The 16,176-nt window shown below is 40.9% G+C and overlaps 1 protein-coding gene across 3 annotated transcripts in view; it reads left to right on the forward strand.

The window, feature by feature from the left end:
- ZFYVE1 (zinc finger FYVE-type containing 1) overlaps positions 1 to 16,023 on the forward strand; it is a 19,504-nt gene extending 3,481 nt beyond the window's left edge. Inside the window, exons 2-12 of one of the 3 annotated variants that reach the window (XM_018561642.1) lie at positions 1,224 to 1,728; positions 4,238 to 4,452; positions 4,496 to 4,522; positions 5,131 to 5,237; positions 6,690 to 6,798; positions 7,033 to 7,130; positions 7,227 to 7,344; positions 8,052 to 8,222; positions 8,348 to 8,528; positions 13,512 to 13,625; positions 15,589 to 16,023. In XM_018561642.1, coding sequence (XP_018417144.1) covers positions 1,224 to 1,728; positions 4,238 to 4,452; positions 4,496 to 4,522; positions 5,131 to 5,237; positions 6,690 to 6,798; positions 7,033 to 7,130; positions 7,227 to 7,344; positions 8,052 to 8,222; positions 8,348 to 8,528; positions 13,512 to 13,625; positions 15,589 to 15,821 — 1,878 coding nt within the window. In that variant the 3' untranslated portion in view covers positions 15,822 to 16,023. The remainder of the gene's footprint in view (positions 1 to 1,223; positions 1,729 to 4,237; positions 4,453 to 4,495; positions 4,523 to 5,130; positions 5,238 to 6,689; positions 6,799 to 7,032; positions 7,131 to 7,226; positions 7,345 to 8,051; positions 8,223 to 8,347; positions 8,529 to 13,511; positions 13,626 to 15,588) is intronic. The other 2 variants (XM_018561641.1, XM_018561643.1) reach the window with 2 other exon arrangements.
- Positions 16,024 to 16,176: the final 153 nt, after the last annotated feature.

Raw genomic sequence — 16,176 nt, forward strand, 5'->3', positions numbered from 1 at the left:
GGAGCCGTGAACAGGGCCAACTGATCGGAAGCCGATTAATCGATTATTGAAAAAGTTGACAACTTTTTCAATAATCGATTATAATCGATTATGTCGATTAGTTGTTGCAGCCCTAGAGCAGACACAGGTAGTGCCAAGGAAGGGCTCTATAGTGGGTAATAGTGAGCGCTTCTCAGAAAACAATTTATTGAAATATTTCTGTTTGACTATGTGACGGTTATTTCTTTTTAACTAGACACTTGAGTTACTACTACTGCTGAATTCATGCAGGGTGAGTATCCCGTGGGGCCTCTGCAATGCGACTGAGGGTGTGCAAATGTCTCGCCCATCATTCCCACGCTATAGGCAGCCTAACAAGATCGTAAATTTCCTGATAACTTGAGTTACTACTTCTGCTGAATTCATACATATGGTTAAGTCAGGGAGCAGGGGCGTAGATAAGGGGGGGGATAGGGGGGTTCAAATCCCCCCCCCCCCCCCCAAGAGGAAGACCAGAATAAGAGATATCATTTAAGGTAAGTACTAACATTTACACTGGAGCAATTTTTAAAAATGTTTATTTTTTATCCAATTAACCGATTAATCGAACTTAATAATCGGCTAACCGATTTTGAAAATAATCGTTAGCTGCAGCTCTAGTCCAATCGATGATCGAAGTCACCAGCACTCACTTGTACTGTGCAAGAAGCATAAGCACTTTTACTGATGTGTCATATAGCCAACGTTTCGGGATCCCTTCCTCAGGGCGACATAGTGACCTATGTCGCCCTGAGGAAGGGACCCTGCATGGCGCCAAAACGTTGGCTCTGTGCTGGCGACTTGTATCATCGATCATACCTCCCTCTTCACACTCAAATCAGAAAAGCCATTAGACCTCTAATGCCTCATAACAGTCATGGCAAAGCTCACCATTGAAATCTCCAAGACCTATAAGGAACTGTTAGCAGTTTTCACTCCCAGTCATCTACTTAAAACTGTTTTTGTGTGGGTTGTCTCATTAAAATACATTTGTATGCCTTTTAAATAAATTTGCAAATCTGTCAAGTATTCCCCTGATTACTGAGGTCTTCATGCAATGCTGCGGAATTTCCAATGTTCTTAAAATTGTCTATTATAAATTTACATGTATTTGTTTGTTACTGTGCATTGAAATTAATATATGTAACACCTTTTTTAGTGGCGTGTTTTTAGTACTTTTAACATGGTTTTTCTTAAATTTTTAGGTGGAGAATGAACATGAGTTTGTGAAAAAACTGGATTGCAGCACAGAAGATCTGCTGAAAGTTGTGTCAGTATTTGGAAACACCGGTGACGGGAAATCACACACTCTTAACCATACGTTTTTCTATGGGCGTGAAGTTTTTAAGACTTCCCCAGCTCAGGAGTCATGCACAGTTGGTGTTTGGGCAGCATTTGATCCCGTCCATAAGGTTGTAGTTATTGACACGGAAGGACTGCTCGGAGCCACTGTCAACCTGAGTCAGAGGACACGATTACTGCTCAAAGTGTTAGCCATTTCTGATCTAGTTGTCTATAGAACTCATGCTGATCGTTTACACAATGACCTGTTCAAGTTTCTTGGTGATGCCTCGGAAGCCTACTTGAAACATTTTACTAAAGAGCTGAAAGCCACTACAGCACGTTGTGGTTTAGATGTGCCTCTATCCACACTGGGTCCTGGAGTCATTATCTTTCATGAGACAATACATACAAAGCTGCTTGGTTCAGGTAAGCTGTTAAGATGACATTTCACTTGATAATATACCCAGCGGGACACAAACAACACTAATAACTTGACAAAAGGTCTAACCCTGAAAAAAACAAAACATTTTATGTATCTCTCTGAACCTATTGTTTAGCGGCCTTTAAAGCATCATCTTGGTGCCAGTAATTTAACAAATTGATAACTAATATTTAATGGGGAAGGCCCTGATAGGTGCTCTTTAGAAGAAAGTCCTGCAGTATAGAAAAGGTTTACAAGTAGGGATTCTGCAAATGCTTCATGGTGATGCCCTTTTGTTTTGTTTTTTTCTGGGAGGCTTCCTACTCTGACATTTGATCACCAGAGTGTTTGTTTTTCTTGGTTGTTAGAGCCTGCCTAGCATATATAGTTACCAGGGGTAGGAGCCCTCAAGGCAGTTTAAATTAGTCAAGTATGTCACCAGCACACCATGGTTAAATCTTCAAGAAGTGATCATTTTATTGATGCACACACATCTTGTCGCATGGCAATGTTTCTAAGCCACTCAGGGGCCCTTCATCAAGCCTGATGAAGGGACCCTGAGTGGCCCTGAAAGTTGCTATGTGACAAGATGTGTGTGCATCAATAAAATGATCACTTCTTGAAGATTTAATCACGGTGTGCTGGTGACATACTTGACAACTTGAATCTGAAGCGGCGCCATCCGCAGTCACTACATAACCCACCGCAAGGGCCATACAATTAAGGAGTGCGGTAGTACTCACCTACTCAAAGCAGTTTACACACATTTTCATCACCTTCACATTAACATGGAAATAGTACATGTCTCGCTGGAAAAACATCTGTCTTTACCTCATCTGTTCTGAAGGTGAAGGCTTGTCTGACATACATGTTGCCTGTTCTTAAGGAATCGCCCCAATAGCTTTCAAGATGGTGGCCTTTCTGAGTAGAGGAATACTGATTCGAGGAGTCTCGCCTAGCGCTTGAATCTGGATCTTGCCTTGAGGACATTGGCAGCATCTATACTCAGACATTGTATTTTGCTTTGTAATTCTACACAGTGGTTGAGTTTTACAGCTCTTTCTTATAATACAAGTCTAGGAGTTGACTTACTTACTGAAAACAATGTATTCCTTTATATACCCTTTTTAGCTTTCCTCAACCATAATTATAAAAGAGAAAAAGTTGAACCTCCCATATGGTGGAAAATCTTTTAATTTCTATCACTAAATATATAATGCAACCTTGTAAAATGTGAAAGTCGCATAGAAATTACTTTAAGGTAAACACTTCTGTAACTCAGAATATATATTCATAGAAAATACACTACACTACACCACCAAGTGAACTGGTCATGTGACAGCTAATTATACTAGATTTCTATAAATACATGTAAACATCAGGATGTGACAAGACTTTTCTGTGATTTAATGACCTGCATTCCAGTGTGTTTCCATTACTCATATAACTCTCTATACAATGCTGAAATAATTGTTCTCCTATTGATCAACAAGGCTTCCAATCACATTATCAGTAAAGCTGTTCTTCTGCACCCTCCAGTCTCAGTCCATATAAAGAACTTACAGTCAAGTCATTAGAACAGACAAATGTAAACACCTACTGCAGACCGCAGGCATGATTTCAAAGGAAACTGAATCAAGGAGAAGAATTCTCATTTTGGGCTTCTTAGGAGGCATGCCTGCGGACTTCACCCAAGATTGTCACTCCCACTGAGAACTAGAATGCAATTAACTATAATTATGTATACTCTTTATACTGTATCTCATTACTCTCATATGACCGGTAGAGCTTTAACCTTTTAGGGCTCTAAATGGTTTCAATTATAAGTTTGAATTACCTGTTTGTAAATGTTTCCTGCATTCTCAGCATCATTTGTGAAGTGTCCATCTGATAGAGATGAGCATAAATAGAAAACCTGTGCCCAGATCACTTTTTCCTAGGTTTTTCTGGCCCACGAATCGTTTTTTGCTGCTTTACCTTTTCTTGCCCCACACTTCACAAACATATAGGCTGCCATCCCCTTGGTTGGAGAGCAGCAAGTATGTGTTACCCTTGGCCTTCAGGTACCAAACCATATGCTGGTACCTGAAGAGTTATAGAGAAGGTGAAAAAATGGTGTAGGTAAGTTGCCACCTCTGCCTCCAGGGTCCTCTTGAAATCCTTCTCACCCTACATGAGTAAACCTTCAAAAAAAACAAAAAACAAATTGCATATACCAAATTGTACAACTACCCAGTTCTAATGCCTGTACCAAATCCTGAGACTCCATAGGTGCTGAAAAGGCCTAGACTGATGTGTGTGTTTTTTTTTCTTTCTAACCCTTCAACTTAAATCAACCTTCTTTGTGTATATGAGCTGGTATCCGCATAAAGAGAGGCCCACAGGTCACAGTGTCTGCAAGTACTACCTTATACTCCCAAATATATTTTGTAATGTCAACAGTCTCAGTATATTCTCAGTGTTTGTCCTTTTTTTTTTTTCTTTTTTGTAATTTTGATATTGCTTTTGTTATAGAGAAGGCTTCCGAAATACCAGAGAAAGTGATTCAAGATCGGTTCCGTAGACTTGGTCGCTTCCCAGAAGCCTTCAGCTCTATACATTACAAAGGGACACGTACCTACAACCCTCCTACAGATTTCTCAGGCTTAAGACGTGCTGTTGAGCAACAGCTGGAGAATAACACCACACGCTCCTCGCGCCACCCTGGTGTCATCTTTAAGGCTCTGAAGGTAATATAATTACCCGGATGTGCCATGGAAGTGTTTGGGAGAGGGACTTTTGAAATATGGTTTTCTTACTGTTTGACAAAAAAATTATCAAACTTTTTGATGTAAGATCATCCCTGATTCCGATGCTGAATTCATTATATTCAGCCTATTCAGATTTCATATTTACAAAGATAAGGTAAAATGAAAACCTATTCTGAGACGACTGTAAATGCACATTGTTCCAAAATCTGAACCTGTGCATAGACACAAAATTATCGTAATTGAATCCTGCTGATTTCTGATCTTTCACATATGGGCACTGGTGGTTACCACAAGCTGCCAATTTTGGGAGGGTGAGGCTGCAAACTTTTTCAATTGCTTTCATTCCCCCTGAGGTAGGCCAACACTAGAAGTATATGCTTTTGTCGTTTCCTCCCTACTGCAAAGGCATGGACATGCATGCTTATATGCCCAAAGCTGGCAAAAAGGGCATTTCCCAGTGGTCAAAACATTTCTGCTCATCCAACTGGCCTATTCAGTCCATGGCCACAAATATCGTTAATGATTGTTGCAAGATTGCCTTGTATATTGTTAAACCCTGAAGTCTTTTATTATAATATGTTGTTGCTTGTGAATTAATTTGATGTGGGTGGTATCATGACTTTTTCTTTTTAAGCCTTGTATGTTTTTGGTTTCCAGGCACTGAGTGATCGCTTTAGTGGTGAGATACCAGATGATCAAATGATACACAGCTGCTTCTTCCCTGATGAGTATTTCACCTGCTCTGCCCTGTGTCTAAGCTGTGGGTAAGTGCTCAATCATGTTTATAATTTCTTCCATGGAATGTTGATCCTTTTTCTTTCTGCAAGAGGGTTTTTTTGTTGTAACTTTTTTTTATAACCGTACTTTCCACAGGATTGAGATTGTGTGGTTTGTTTTTTGAAAAACATTTTTTATTTATTTTTTACTGTGTTAAACTGCCATTGAAATTTTATGGTGTGAAGATATAGTATATTGAATCCCAATATAATGTGTGCATTCCATGTCGTCAGGTGCAGGGTTGCCCTTATTCTTCATCTTCTGCATCGGGCTGTAGACAGGTTTCAATGGTGCTTATGTGTTGTAACATTGTGACTTTGTGAGCGCCGCTCCATGCAATAGTACACTGGGAGCCTAGGCTGCATGATGAGCTGAGATCAGGAAATGTGTCCTACACAGTCTGGGCTGACAGGAAGGGGTTGAGTGAAACTAGGCAGCACCCACTTTCAGAAAGGCTGAGCAGCGCTGTATAATGTATCTTATTTTACAATAGAATACAAAACCGTGCAAAATAGGAGGTGGGGGTTCCATAAATGAAATGCATTACTTACACATGCAACAAATTCAGGCACTTCTTAATAGCCACACTGACATTATGCCGCAATGACTGCAACTAATTCATAAGGAATTACCACCATATTGGAGACAAGGAAACTGTCAACAATGAAATATCATTTAATTGGCATTCAGGTAACTTTGGGGTAATTCGTGTTGGAACTTAGGAGTTGTAACCCCCAAAGTTGTTGCTGTTTGCTAGGATCTGAGGTTGGTGTCCTAACATCCAATGACGCTCAGCTGCACAGTGCCATTGGTTGTTAGGATGCTGGCAGCTAACAACCATTCAGATGTGGCTGCACAACCACATTGGTTGCTAGGATGCTGGCAGTTTCGGGGGCCTAGCAAACATCAACTTGGGGGGGTAGGGGGTTGTGCCTGCGGTTTTGACCGGACCACAGGTACAATGGGCTGTGCGATACCGTGCGGGCGATTGCATTGTGGCCGAGGGCGTGGCTATGGTGCCATTCACTTCAATAGCCCCCTCCTGCCCCACAAAACAAGTGAGCCGGACAGAATGCGATGCAGTGCGTTCCAGCCAGAATCGGACCAGAACGCACTGCATATGGTGTGAACTAACCCTGACATATATGGATTTGTTACATTCACCAACATATGTTGCATTGTGGGACAGAGTGTCTGTAAAGAGCAATAGAGCCCTTGCTCCCCTGTGTTTGGCTAGCAGAATTCTAGGCACTAATGCTTGCTGTAGTCTGTATCTGATGACCAGTTGAATTGGGATGTTTTCTAATAAAAAGTTAAAACAACAAACATTTTATTTAATCCATTCTTCACACCTCACAAAAACTAAATGTATATATTGGTAATATTAACCATGAATGTGTCTGGTCTTCACAACCTGACTGTGATGTCCTGTTATATAGAGCAGGGTGTAAAAACAGCATGAACCACTCCAAGGAAGTACTTCCACATGAAACTCCAAGACGCTGCAGATACTCCCACCAGTTTGACAACAGAGTGTTCACTTGTAAGGTAAGCAAAAGACAGACGAGAAAATTATAACTGCACTGTGCCCTAAAATTGGAAGAAGAGGACTGGTAATAGTGTTACTAATAGAAGGTATTGTACACCTGCATAGGTCATTGAATTTGTAAGCAGTAGGTTTAGTCTATTAAAAGTAAAACCAATCCTTCTTTTTGCACTGCAGTAAAGGAGCATAGGTATATTACAAGATGAGTAACTTATGTTTTTCTTTTTTCCTTTTAGGCTTGTTATGAAAGTGGGAGGGAAGTGAATGTAGTACCTAAAACCTCTGCTTCTACTGACTCCCCATGGCTGGGCCTTGCCAAGTATGCTTGGTCTGGGTAAGTGTTTTATTCATTGTTTCATTTCAAAAACATTCCTAATCTCTTAATTTAATAAGTCTTCTCAATAACAGAGTTGTCCCATGTTGCCTGTAGGTACGTGATAGAGTGCCCGAACTGCGGAGTGATCTACCGCAGCCGCCAGTACTGGTTTGGAAATCAGGACCCCGTGGACACTGTTGTGCGCACTGAAATACAGCACGTGTGGCCTGGGGTAAGAAGTTTAATCATTAACTTGTGTAGCACCCAGGAAAACTATTACAGTATTTCTACTGTAAAAGAAAAAAAAAAAGTTTTCTATTCATGTTTTTGTAAAATAATTAAAGAACATTAGTCTCCGATACCTGTGTTTGAACCCAATTCTCTTGCTCCTGCACATACAAGTTCCAAAGCTAGTGACATCGCTCACAAGGAAAATAAATGGGGGCAACTTCACAGCCAAAGAACTAGTATGTGGCTTGCCAATCGATGCGGCTTTCATCAGATGCCACTCAAAGTATTTCCTTCATGACAAATCTTCTTTAAGACATTATAACCTACCTGTAATTAGCGTCACTGCGATCCCATTCTGCCTGAATCTACTGCCCTAATCCTCAAACAAAGTGGACGTTTACACAGCGCGTAGAATTCTCCCTTTGCTCCCCACATAACAGCACTAGGGCTTGACATTTTGCTGCTTTTGAACCAAGTGTTAAATTGTAGGAAAGCAAATGAGAGAGAATTGTGTGCACCATACCAAGAAATATGGAGTTATTCTGAGAGATCTGTTGGGGTGAAAGTGCAGGGAAGTTAAGTACAGGCAGTTTATGTTACATGCTACAAAGCAGAGGTTCCTTTTTAAGATATTGGTAGTCCCTAAATATACAATCACTATAGCTGATAAGTAGGTCTGTGCTTTCAATTAATTGCTTTTCTTTTTAGGCTGATGGATTTCTAAAGGATAACAACAATGCTGCTCAGCGTCTTCTGGATGGTATGAATTTTATGGCCCAGTCTGTAACTGAAATGGGTATCGGTCCTACAAAAGCAGTCACATCTTGGTTAACTGATCAGATCGCCCCAGCCTACTGGAAGCCTAATTCCCAAATTCTGGTATGGTATTAATAATTTTCATATATGATGCATCAACTTCTGCTGCACGAATATACATGTGTTTATTGCTTGTGCAAATTCACTATGTCACTCTTGAAATTCTTTAATACTAATTATTTGTATAGGAATGCAGCAAGTGTAGAATCTCCTTTAAGGAAAATGACACCAAACATCACTGTCGAGCCTGCGGAGAGGGTTTTTGTGACAGCTGCTCATCCAAAAGCCGCCCAGTGCCTGAGCGAGGCTGGGGTCTGTCTCCAGTGCGTGTTTGTGATTGTTGCTATGACCTGAGAGGTACAGAAAATGGTAATTTTTTTTTCCACTATTAAAACTGTTGAAATTGAGGAGTAGATAATTGTTGACCCTGCAAATGTGGTCATCTGGATTATGAATTGATTGATTTGAGGTTCTGCCCTGAACTCCAGCAGCTTCAGGTTTTTGTCAAAGCAGAGATTATATGTTGGCTTCCCCTTGACTAAAAGATCTTTTTAAAGGAGAACTATGAGGTGATTTCCACTCATCCTCACAGTTAGAGTCACGTGTGACAATTAAACTGTCACACGTCGGCTCTATTGATCGGGAAGTGAGCGAACAATACTGTCACTCGCTCACTTCCCGATCATCTCACTGCAGAGAACAGTGACTGTCAGTCACCACAACCTGCAGGGATTCCTCTCCCCTCTCCGGTCCTCCAGTGCTGACTGGAGGAATGGACAGGGGAGCGGGCGGGCACAGCTGGCTCTGACTCTGTCAATCAGCCAGATGGGTGGATCTCGACAGTATTATCGTGATCCGTCCCGGCTGCGGCGCTCTTGGTATATAGCGGGCAATAGCCCACTGTATACTTAGCTTTCGGTCTCAGGAGGAGGTTAGTATATGTCCTCCCTTGACCCTAAAGAGAACTATGGGATAAAAAGGTTCCTCTATAGTTCTCTTTTAAAGATATTACAAACAAGTAGCCAGCTGTATGAGTGGGAGACATCATAATTCTATCAGTGTAGCCCATAAAGTCTCCATTTCCACCTTTTTGGTCTAAAGCTTTTTCTTCGGAGATAAGTAAATTGTGCATGGTATTCCACCTCATTTGCAGGAAAAAGGTATGAACTGTGAACACTTAGGACATTTCTGGATTGCTGCATAAATGATTCCTAATGTGTGATCTGATCTTTCTATAAGTCATTTAAATAAATACAGTCTAATTTATTTAACACATATACAGCATTTTACATGGTTGTGTCTACTGAATAGATGGTTTGAACCATCAAAGCCATTGATAAAGCTAAAACGTTTTTTTTTATTTAGCTATTTTCTGTAATTACTGAGTTAGGCTGGGCACACACCTTATAACCATCGCAAGACTTTTGTCTTGCGATGGTTGTAAGGTACTTAAAAAAACGTACGATCTGCCTATGTTGCATAGGCAGATCGTACTTGCGATGATCTCAAGCCACGCCGCCTGAGGGGCGGGCTTCCGATGACCGCAATGCCGAACGGGCAGTGTGCGCTTGCGCACACCGGCCCGTACGGCTGTTATCGTACGGACATGCCACAAACCCGTCGAACATCGTATGATGCTCGGCGGGTTTTCGAACATGTCCGTAAGTTTAAAGTCGTGCGACCTTACAGTAGTAGAGGTCGCACAGCTTCCACACACCTTACGATAATCGTACGATCGCGGGATTTCCCGCGATTATCGTACGATTATCGTAAGGTGTGTGGGGACCCTTTGGTAGTAGAGTGTTTTAGTCCATTTCAGCTCATGAATGCTTTTGGGATGTCTCACTTAAGCAGCTCCCTTCAGACCACACTATGGCATTTTAACAGGACTGTTTAGAAGTATGACTTAATCACTCTGACATTTGCGACTTCTTCACTTTGTACTACTTTTGTGGTTCCTTCTTTTTTTTTTTTTTTTTAAATGATTTAGGTTTTTATGATGTAAACATTATTTTGAGTTATGATTTCATATGTGATCGGTCACAGATGCCCTGACATTTGGCTGTAGAATTTCCTGATGCAACTTGAAATTCATTGGCCCCCTCCTTGATTACAATCCATGCCTTCAGCCCCATATTATTATTTTATTCCTACTTTCCTCCTTCATGGTTCGAGTGGGGTTTTGGTGATAGGATGGGGTGTTTTTTTTTCTATTAAAATAACGTTGAGTATGTGTATGAAAAAGTGCACCTTTTATTTCATATGTCCACAAAACATTATTCCAGATGTGCTTTGGAACATAGAGATGGTCTATGGCATGCAACATTTATTTATTTTTTCTGGAGAGCAGTGGTTTCCACTGCGCTATACTTGCATAAATAACACTTTAAGTGTTTTTTTTATTCCTATGTTGATGCTATCAAGTGCAACAGATGCTTGCGTATTCATATATTTTACTGTAGGGTTCTTTATCATTTTTTGAGCAGTGTATAGCATGCCCTTGCACTGATCTCCTGTAGAATGTCTGCTGCTAGGTAAAGTAGCAGCGGTGCTTATTTCTTTTATTGGTAAGACATCTGCCTAACTGGTAACTGAACGACCCTGGTCTTAACATTCTTTTGTAAGCTTTTTAACCCTGAGCTTCAATGACTCTTCTAATTTATCAGCATCCTCCCAATGTTATCAAACTTCGTTCCACACCTGTATGCACGTGTGCTCATTAACTCTCTGCATACAAATAAAATACAGAATATGAGAGTTTAGCAAAAGTGGAGCAGCAAAGGGAAATGGATATTCCTGTTATAAATAATATGACCATATCGATTGTAGTCAAACTTGCTGCTACAAATTTGAGAATTCAGCAGAACAATAATGGAGAAAGAACTTACATGTCAGAGTTTAAAGTGACACTAAACTCAGGAGTTAAAGCTCAAAAATACATTAAGGCTGGGTTCACACCTAGGCGTATCGAATATGTGCGTTTGAACCGCGATTTGCGGTAAAATAAACACTCGACAAACGCGCGTTTCCAAGGGCTACATGGCTGTATCCCAATGGATATGTGCGGCAAATACGCCAAAGAAGCTCTTGTACTTCTTTGGGTGTAGGGCGCTTTGCAGCGCGTTTTCCTACGCGCTGTAAAATGCGCAGGTGGGAACTATGCCCATAGCAAATCATTGGTTTTCACATGTTGAGCGTTTTTACAGAGCGTAGGAACGCGCTGTAAAACGCCCAGGTGTGAACCAGGCCTAAAGTATCTTAACTATTAACAAAAATGTTACTTATTTGTGTATCACTCGGCTGTAGATCCTCAAATCATCTCTGAATTGGTGCTGATACTGTCCTTCCTTATGGAGGGTGGCTACTTTTTTGTTCCCCATGGTCCCTGTGTGTGTTGTAAAGTAGCCACCACTCAAGCTCATTCCCATGAAGGACTACATGCTCAGGTTTAGTTTACTAATTTGTATTGAGCTTGTAGTCTATCACAGGAGTGAGCTTGGAGCGGTGGCTACTTTATAACACACACAGGGACCATGGGGAACAAAAGTAGCCACCCTCCAGAAGGAAGGACAATTCAGAGATGATTTGAGGATCTACAACCGAGTGGTACACAAATTAGATACATTTTTGTTATTAGTTAAGGTACTCAAATGCAATTTAAAAATGTAATGAACATCCATGTCTTAAGATTTTATTAGTAGATACAACACTACCAGTGGAATATCATGCACCCTTTCTATGCCTGTTGCTTGTAAAAGGAGATCTCCTGAATAGTAGAGCCTAAGAGGAATATCCCTACTAAGTTCTGCATCTAAAATTCTATCTGAGATTATAACCACATGACTAAATTGTATATGAAGGTGTGAGACTACTATGTAGCCTTTAGGATTGGAAAATCAAGGGCAGATCAGATCCTGTCTTCAAAACAAGTACTTAATAGACCTATGAGCATGGCCTAGAAACATTGCTTTTGCTGATTTTTTTAGAGCAGCATAGCATAGGAAAACCGCTGTCTACAGCCATGAGGAAAGTGGGCAAATCAGAAAAACTGATCATGATGATATAACCTTCTATGGCAGATAGTACAGCACACATACACATCCAGAGGCATTGAATAATATTACTGGAGTGAGGCAGGGCATTACATAGGCACGTATGCTCCTTTTATGTGGCAATCAAGAAAGTTATTAAAGAGGCAAGCATACAATCCACATTTTAATCAGTGCAGATACTTGGCCATGCTGATTACATTAAAGCAAGCTCTAAGGATACTCTAATCCAAGCTCTCTTGGCATTGAAAAAAGCAGCTGTTAGGATGGCTATTATGATCCATCAGAAGAAAACCAAGTACAGGTATTTGTCTATAAGAAACAGAAAACAAGGCAGGGCACATGAATGAACAAGTTAAATATTTCTTCAACTTGGTACAAAGGTTAATTCAGAGAATAATCTTAGCAAAGATATTCAAATATAAAACAAATGCCAATAGATAGTATTGTGGTCTGCAAGATCAGTTCAAAGATCCAGTTCAAACATCAACCACCACAAAGGTGCAGTTGTATAAAACATTTTGATAGGGAAAAGCTTTATTCATTTGAAAGGAAGGTGATTAGGGCACTATATAAAAAGGAACTTAAGCAAAATTCTTTTTGGGGAAAAGGAGAATTTCCGTTGGGTTTTATTGCTGTCCTAGTCTCCACTGGGGAAATGTTAACCTTTATCCCAGTGATTACTGTCCCCAGGACAGCAAGTGAGTAGCAATCTCTCAAGTGAGTACACAGAAGACAATAAAATGAAATCTGAAAGATTTACAAACCTTTTATCTATCTGGTGAAAAATGTTTTTTTTGACTGCTGACCTTTTGGAGGGATTTTTCTTTCTAACTTCCTGGTGTGTCACAAACTAAGGGAGAATCTCCCTGGCAGAGCTATACAAATACTGTATAATATGTAAGCTGAGGTCCCTAGAAGAATGTTACCCTAAAACTACAGTTTGTTAATTTCACAGAAAGGTGCCACATGTGCAGGTTATAGTTTATACGATGTAGGCACTGTACAGTATCCCCATGACATTTTCCCTTACTATAGTGAACTGGCATTCTTTTGTCATTCTTCCTAAGACCGCAAACCTGCTATAAAAAAGAGCCCCTTAATTGGCCAAAATCTTCCTGCTAATTGTAGCTTGTTGTATCATTATTATAGCTATCTGGGTCTGTATACCTTGAACTCCATTATTCATTTTTAACTGAATATGTATTCACTGTGCATATTTTATACAAGGCTTTTATTTACAAATGCAGTTCTTTTTGAATGTTCTAAAAAATCTTTTTTGTTTCCTGAATGTTCTTTCCAGCAGTCCCCGACGGTGGTGAAGAGGACGAAGGCAGCACCCTCATTGCAAGGAGAGTTGGGGAAGCTGTACAGAATACACTGGGAGCTGTTGCCACAGCCATTGACATTCCTTTAGGTAAGTTATGTTTGTTTTTATAGCTGCACTCAATTCCTCAGCACTTTGCATAGATCATTCCCTTACAGGTTACATTTTGCTGTTGCTCCCATTGCCATACAAACATACACACAAACAAGAGCCCATTGGGTGGTTTCTAATTAATCTACCAGTATGTATTTAACATGTTGGAGAACATAAGAGCACCCAGTTAACAGGTTGAGAACATACAAATGATACCCCTGGCAGTAGCTAGGGCCGGCATCCAAGTGTTTAAGGCCAAAATGCTAAACACTGATGATCAACAGAAAAAGTGAAGTGCTGTCTATGGTGACCAATCAGGTTTCATGTTTTATTCCATGGTGAGAACATGAGGAATCGGATTAATCATCCTTTGCAACAACTCACTTTTCCAGATGTAATTTTTTTTTATAATTCACACCCTTATCCATTAGTTGCATGAACAAAAATGTTGCCTAACTAACCCCAAAATAAAAATGTAATGCAATGCAACTTACCATTGCATAGATGTGCTGGCTGCTTTAGTTTTTCTTTTTTTTTTTTCCAGTCTAAGAACATGTACAGAAAATACCTATTGATCTTCCCAGAAATGCAGCATCCTTGCCACTTCAAAGGCAGACTGTCACAGTTGAACAAAGGCAGACTGTCACAGTTCAGCTGCAGACTTGCAGCGGAGCTGCTACTTGTAGTTCTACAAGTATATACACAGACCTCTTACCCCTGGTTCTGGAGGCATGCAGGGCTGTGCTGTTGCTTGTAGTCCTTCAGACATGTGCTCTGAACCAGACTCACTCTTGCACCAGTCTGGCAGCTATACCTGTCGGCCGATCTTTCCTACTGTTTCTTATACAACTTCTCGGCCAATCAGTGCAATCTGCTCGTGGCCAATCCTGTGGTTCCTCTCTCGTGCTGACTCTATTTAAACCCAGGGCAGCAATGCTTTCCCAAGCTAGAGGCTGAGCCCCACCAGTTGCGGATGAACCTGAATTCCTTGACGTTTACCAACCTTTAGCTTGTCCCTGGAAATCCTTATCCTCAGTCTGCTCTGAACTTTGACTTATCCCTGGTGATCCCAGTCTTCAGTCTGTCCCTATCCTTTGGATTGTCTCTGGAAGTCCTAGTCATCTGTCTGTCCCTGACCTTTGTTTTCTCCCTTGTATGTGTGTCTGCAACCTGTCCAGAACTCTGGCCTTGTCAACCATTCTTGGCTGTTAGGTGAGTTGGGTGAACCTAGGGATAGTGACCCGGGGTCAGCACGCAGCTAAGCCCATCTCCACCATCAGGAGCTCTGGTGAACCCTGGCTGGCCCTTAGATTCCACATGCTGGGGGACCCCATGCCACCTACCTAGCATTGCAGCACCTTGCCCAGCAACTTGACCTACCAGCCTATTCTGTCTTCCACTGCCTCATTCTGTTCCCTTGCTCTGTTCCCTGCTTGGACCCTTTTCTCTAAGTGTCCCTGCCAGTGTAGTAGAAAGGGTCCACATGCCTGACTCTAGTTCATACCTGTGAACCCTGATCCGTGACACAAACATGTTTGAAGTCAAGTATAGCGAGACAATCATGGCCCCCTCCATAGATTCAGTGGTTTAGGTAAGTGCAGAATGTGTGGTATTCACAAGATCACTCTGTGAAAATAAAGGGGGGAAAAAGCCATAAAAAAAACTAATGCAGGCACCACATCTAAGGACTGTTAAGCTGCTACATATTACACTTGGGTTTAGATCCACCTTAATTTTGTGGGGGGTTTTTTTTCATATTTACTTTTACCCCCTCCCTACAACTACTTGGTAGAAAAAAAAATTTTTCCAAACCAAATTTCTTCGCAGGAGGCACCTTTTTATTGGCAGTTTGATTTTAACAACAGAGCTGCTTTAAGGGTAGATCTTTTTTTGAGGTTTTTATTTTATTTTAGAGTCCACTTGCTGATTTATTTGTAACATTTTCTTAATGAAAATTTAGGGCTTATGAAAGATGCTGCAAGACCTATATACTGGATTCCAGACCATGAGATCACGCATTGCTACAACTGCAAGAAGGAATTCAACATCAAGCTCTCTAAACACCACTGCCGAGCCTGTGGTCAAGGTTTCTGTGGCGACTGTTCAAATGATAAAAGGCCAGTGCCCTCTAGGGGTTGGGACCACCCTGTCCGTGTCTGCATTACCTGCAGTAAGAGACCTGGTGACCTATAACGGTTTCTTCCCATTACCAGCAGTACCTACTCAGGGCTAGAATATAATGGATCCACTCTTCCTCCTTAGGCTTCAGTGCCAGTGCATGCTTGACCTGTCAGCTGTAGTCTCCCCCATGCCTGTATCATCTTATTAAACAAAATGGCACCAAACTCGCTCTTTCAAGGAGACAAGACAGCATATAATCTGCACTTTTTAATATTGAAAGGAAAAAAAAAAGTATAATATAAACTTGTTAATCAGTAAGAAAATGACATATGAACCTTGGATGCTGGATCTCATCTTAAACACCCTCATGATATCCTTCAATAAGAAGGCTGGAATCACCTTACCCTTACTGCTAGGTTCAATATAT

Source organism: Nanorana parkeri, unplaced genomic scaffold (assembly GCF_000935625.1).
Source record: "Nanorana parkeri isolate BGI_ZX_2015 unplaced genomic scaffold, ASM93562v1 scaffold535, whole genome shotgun sequence".
Taxonomy (NCBI): domain Eukaryota; kingdom Metazoa; phylum Chordata; class Amphibia; order Anura; family Dicroglossidae; genus Nanorana; species Nanorana parkeri.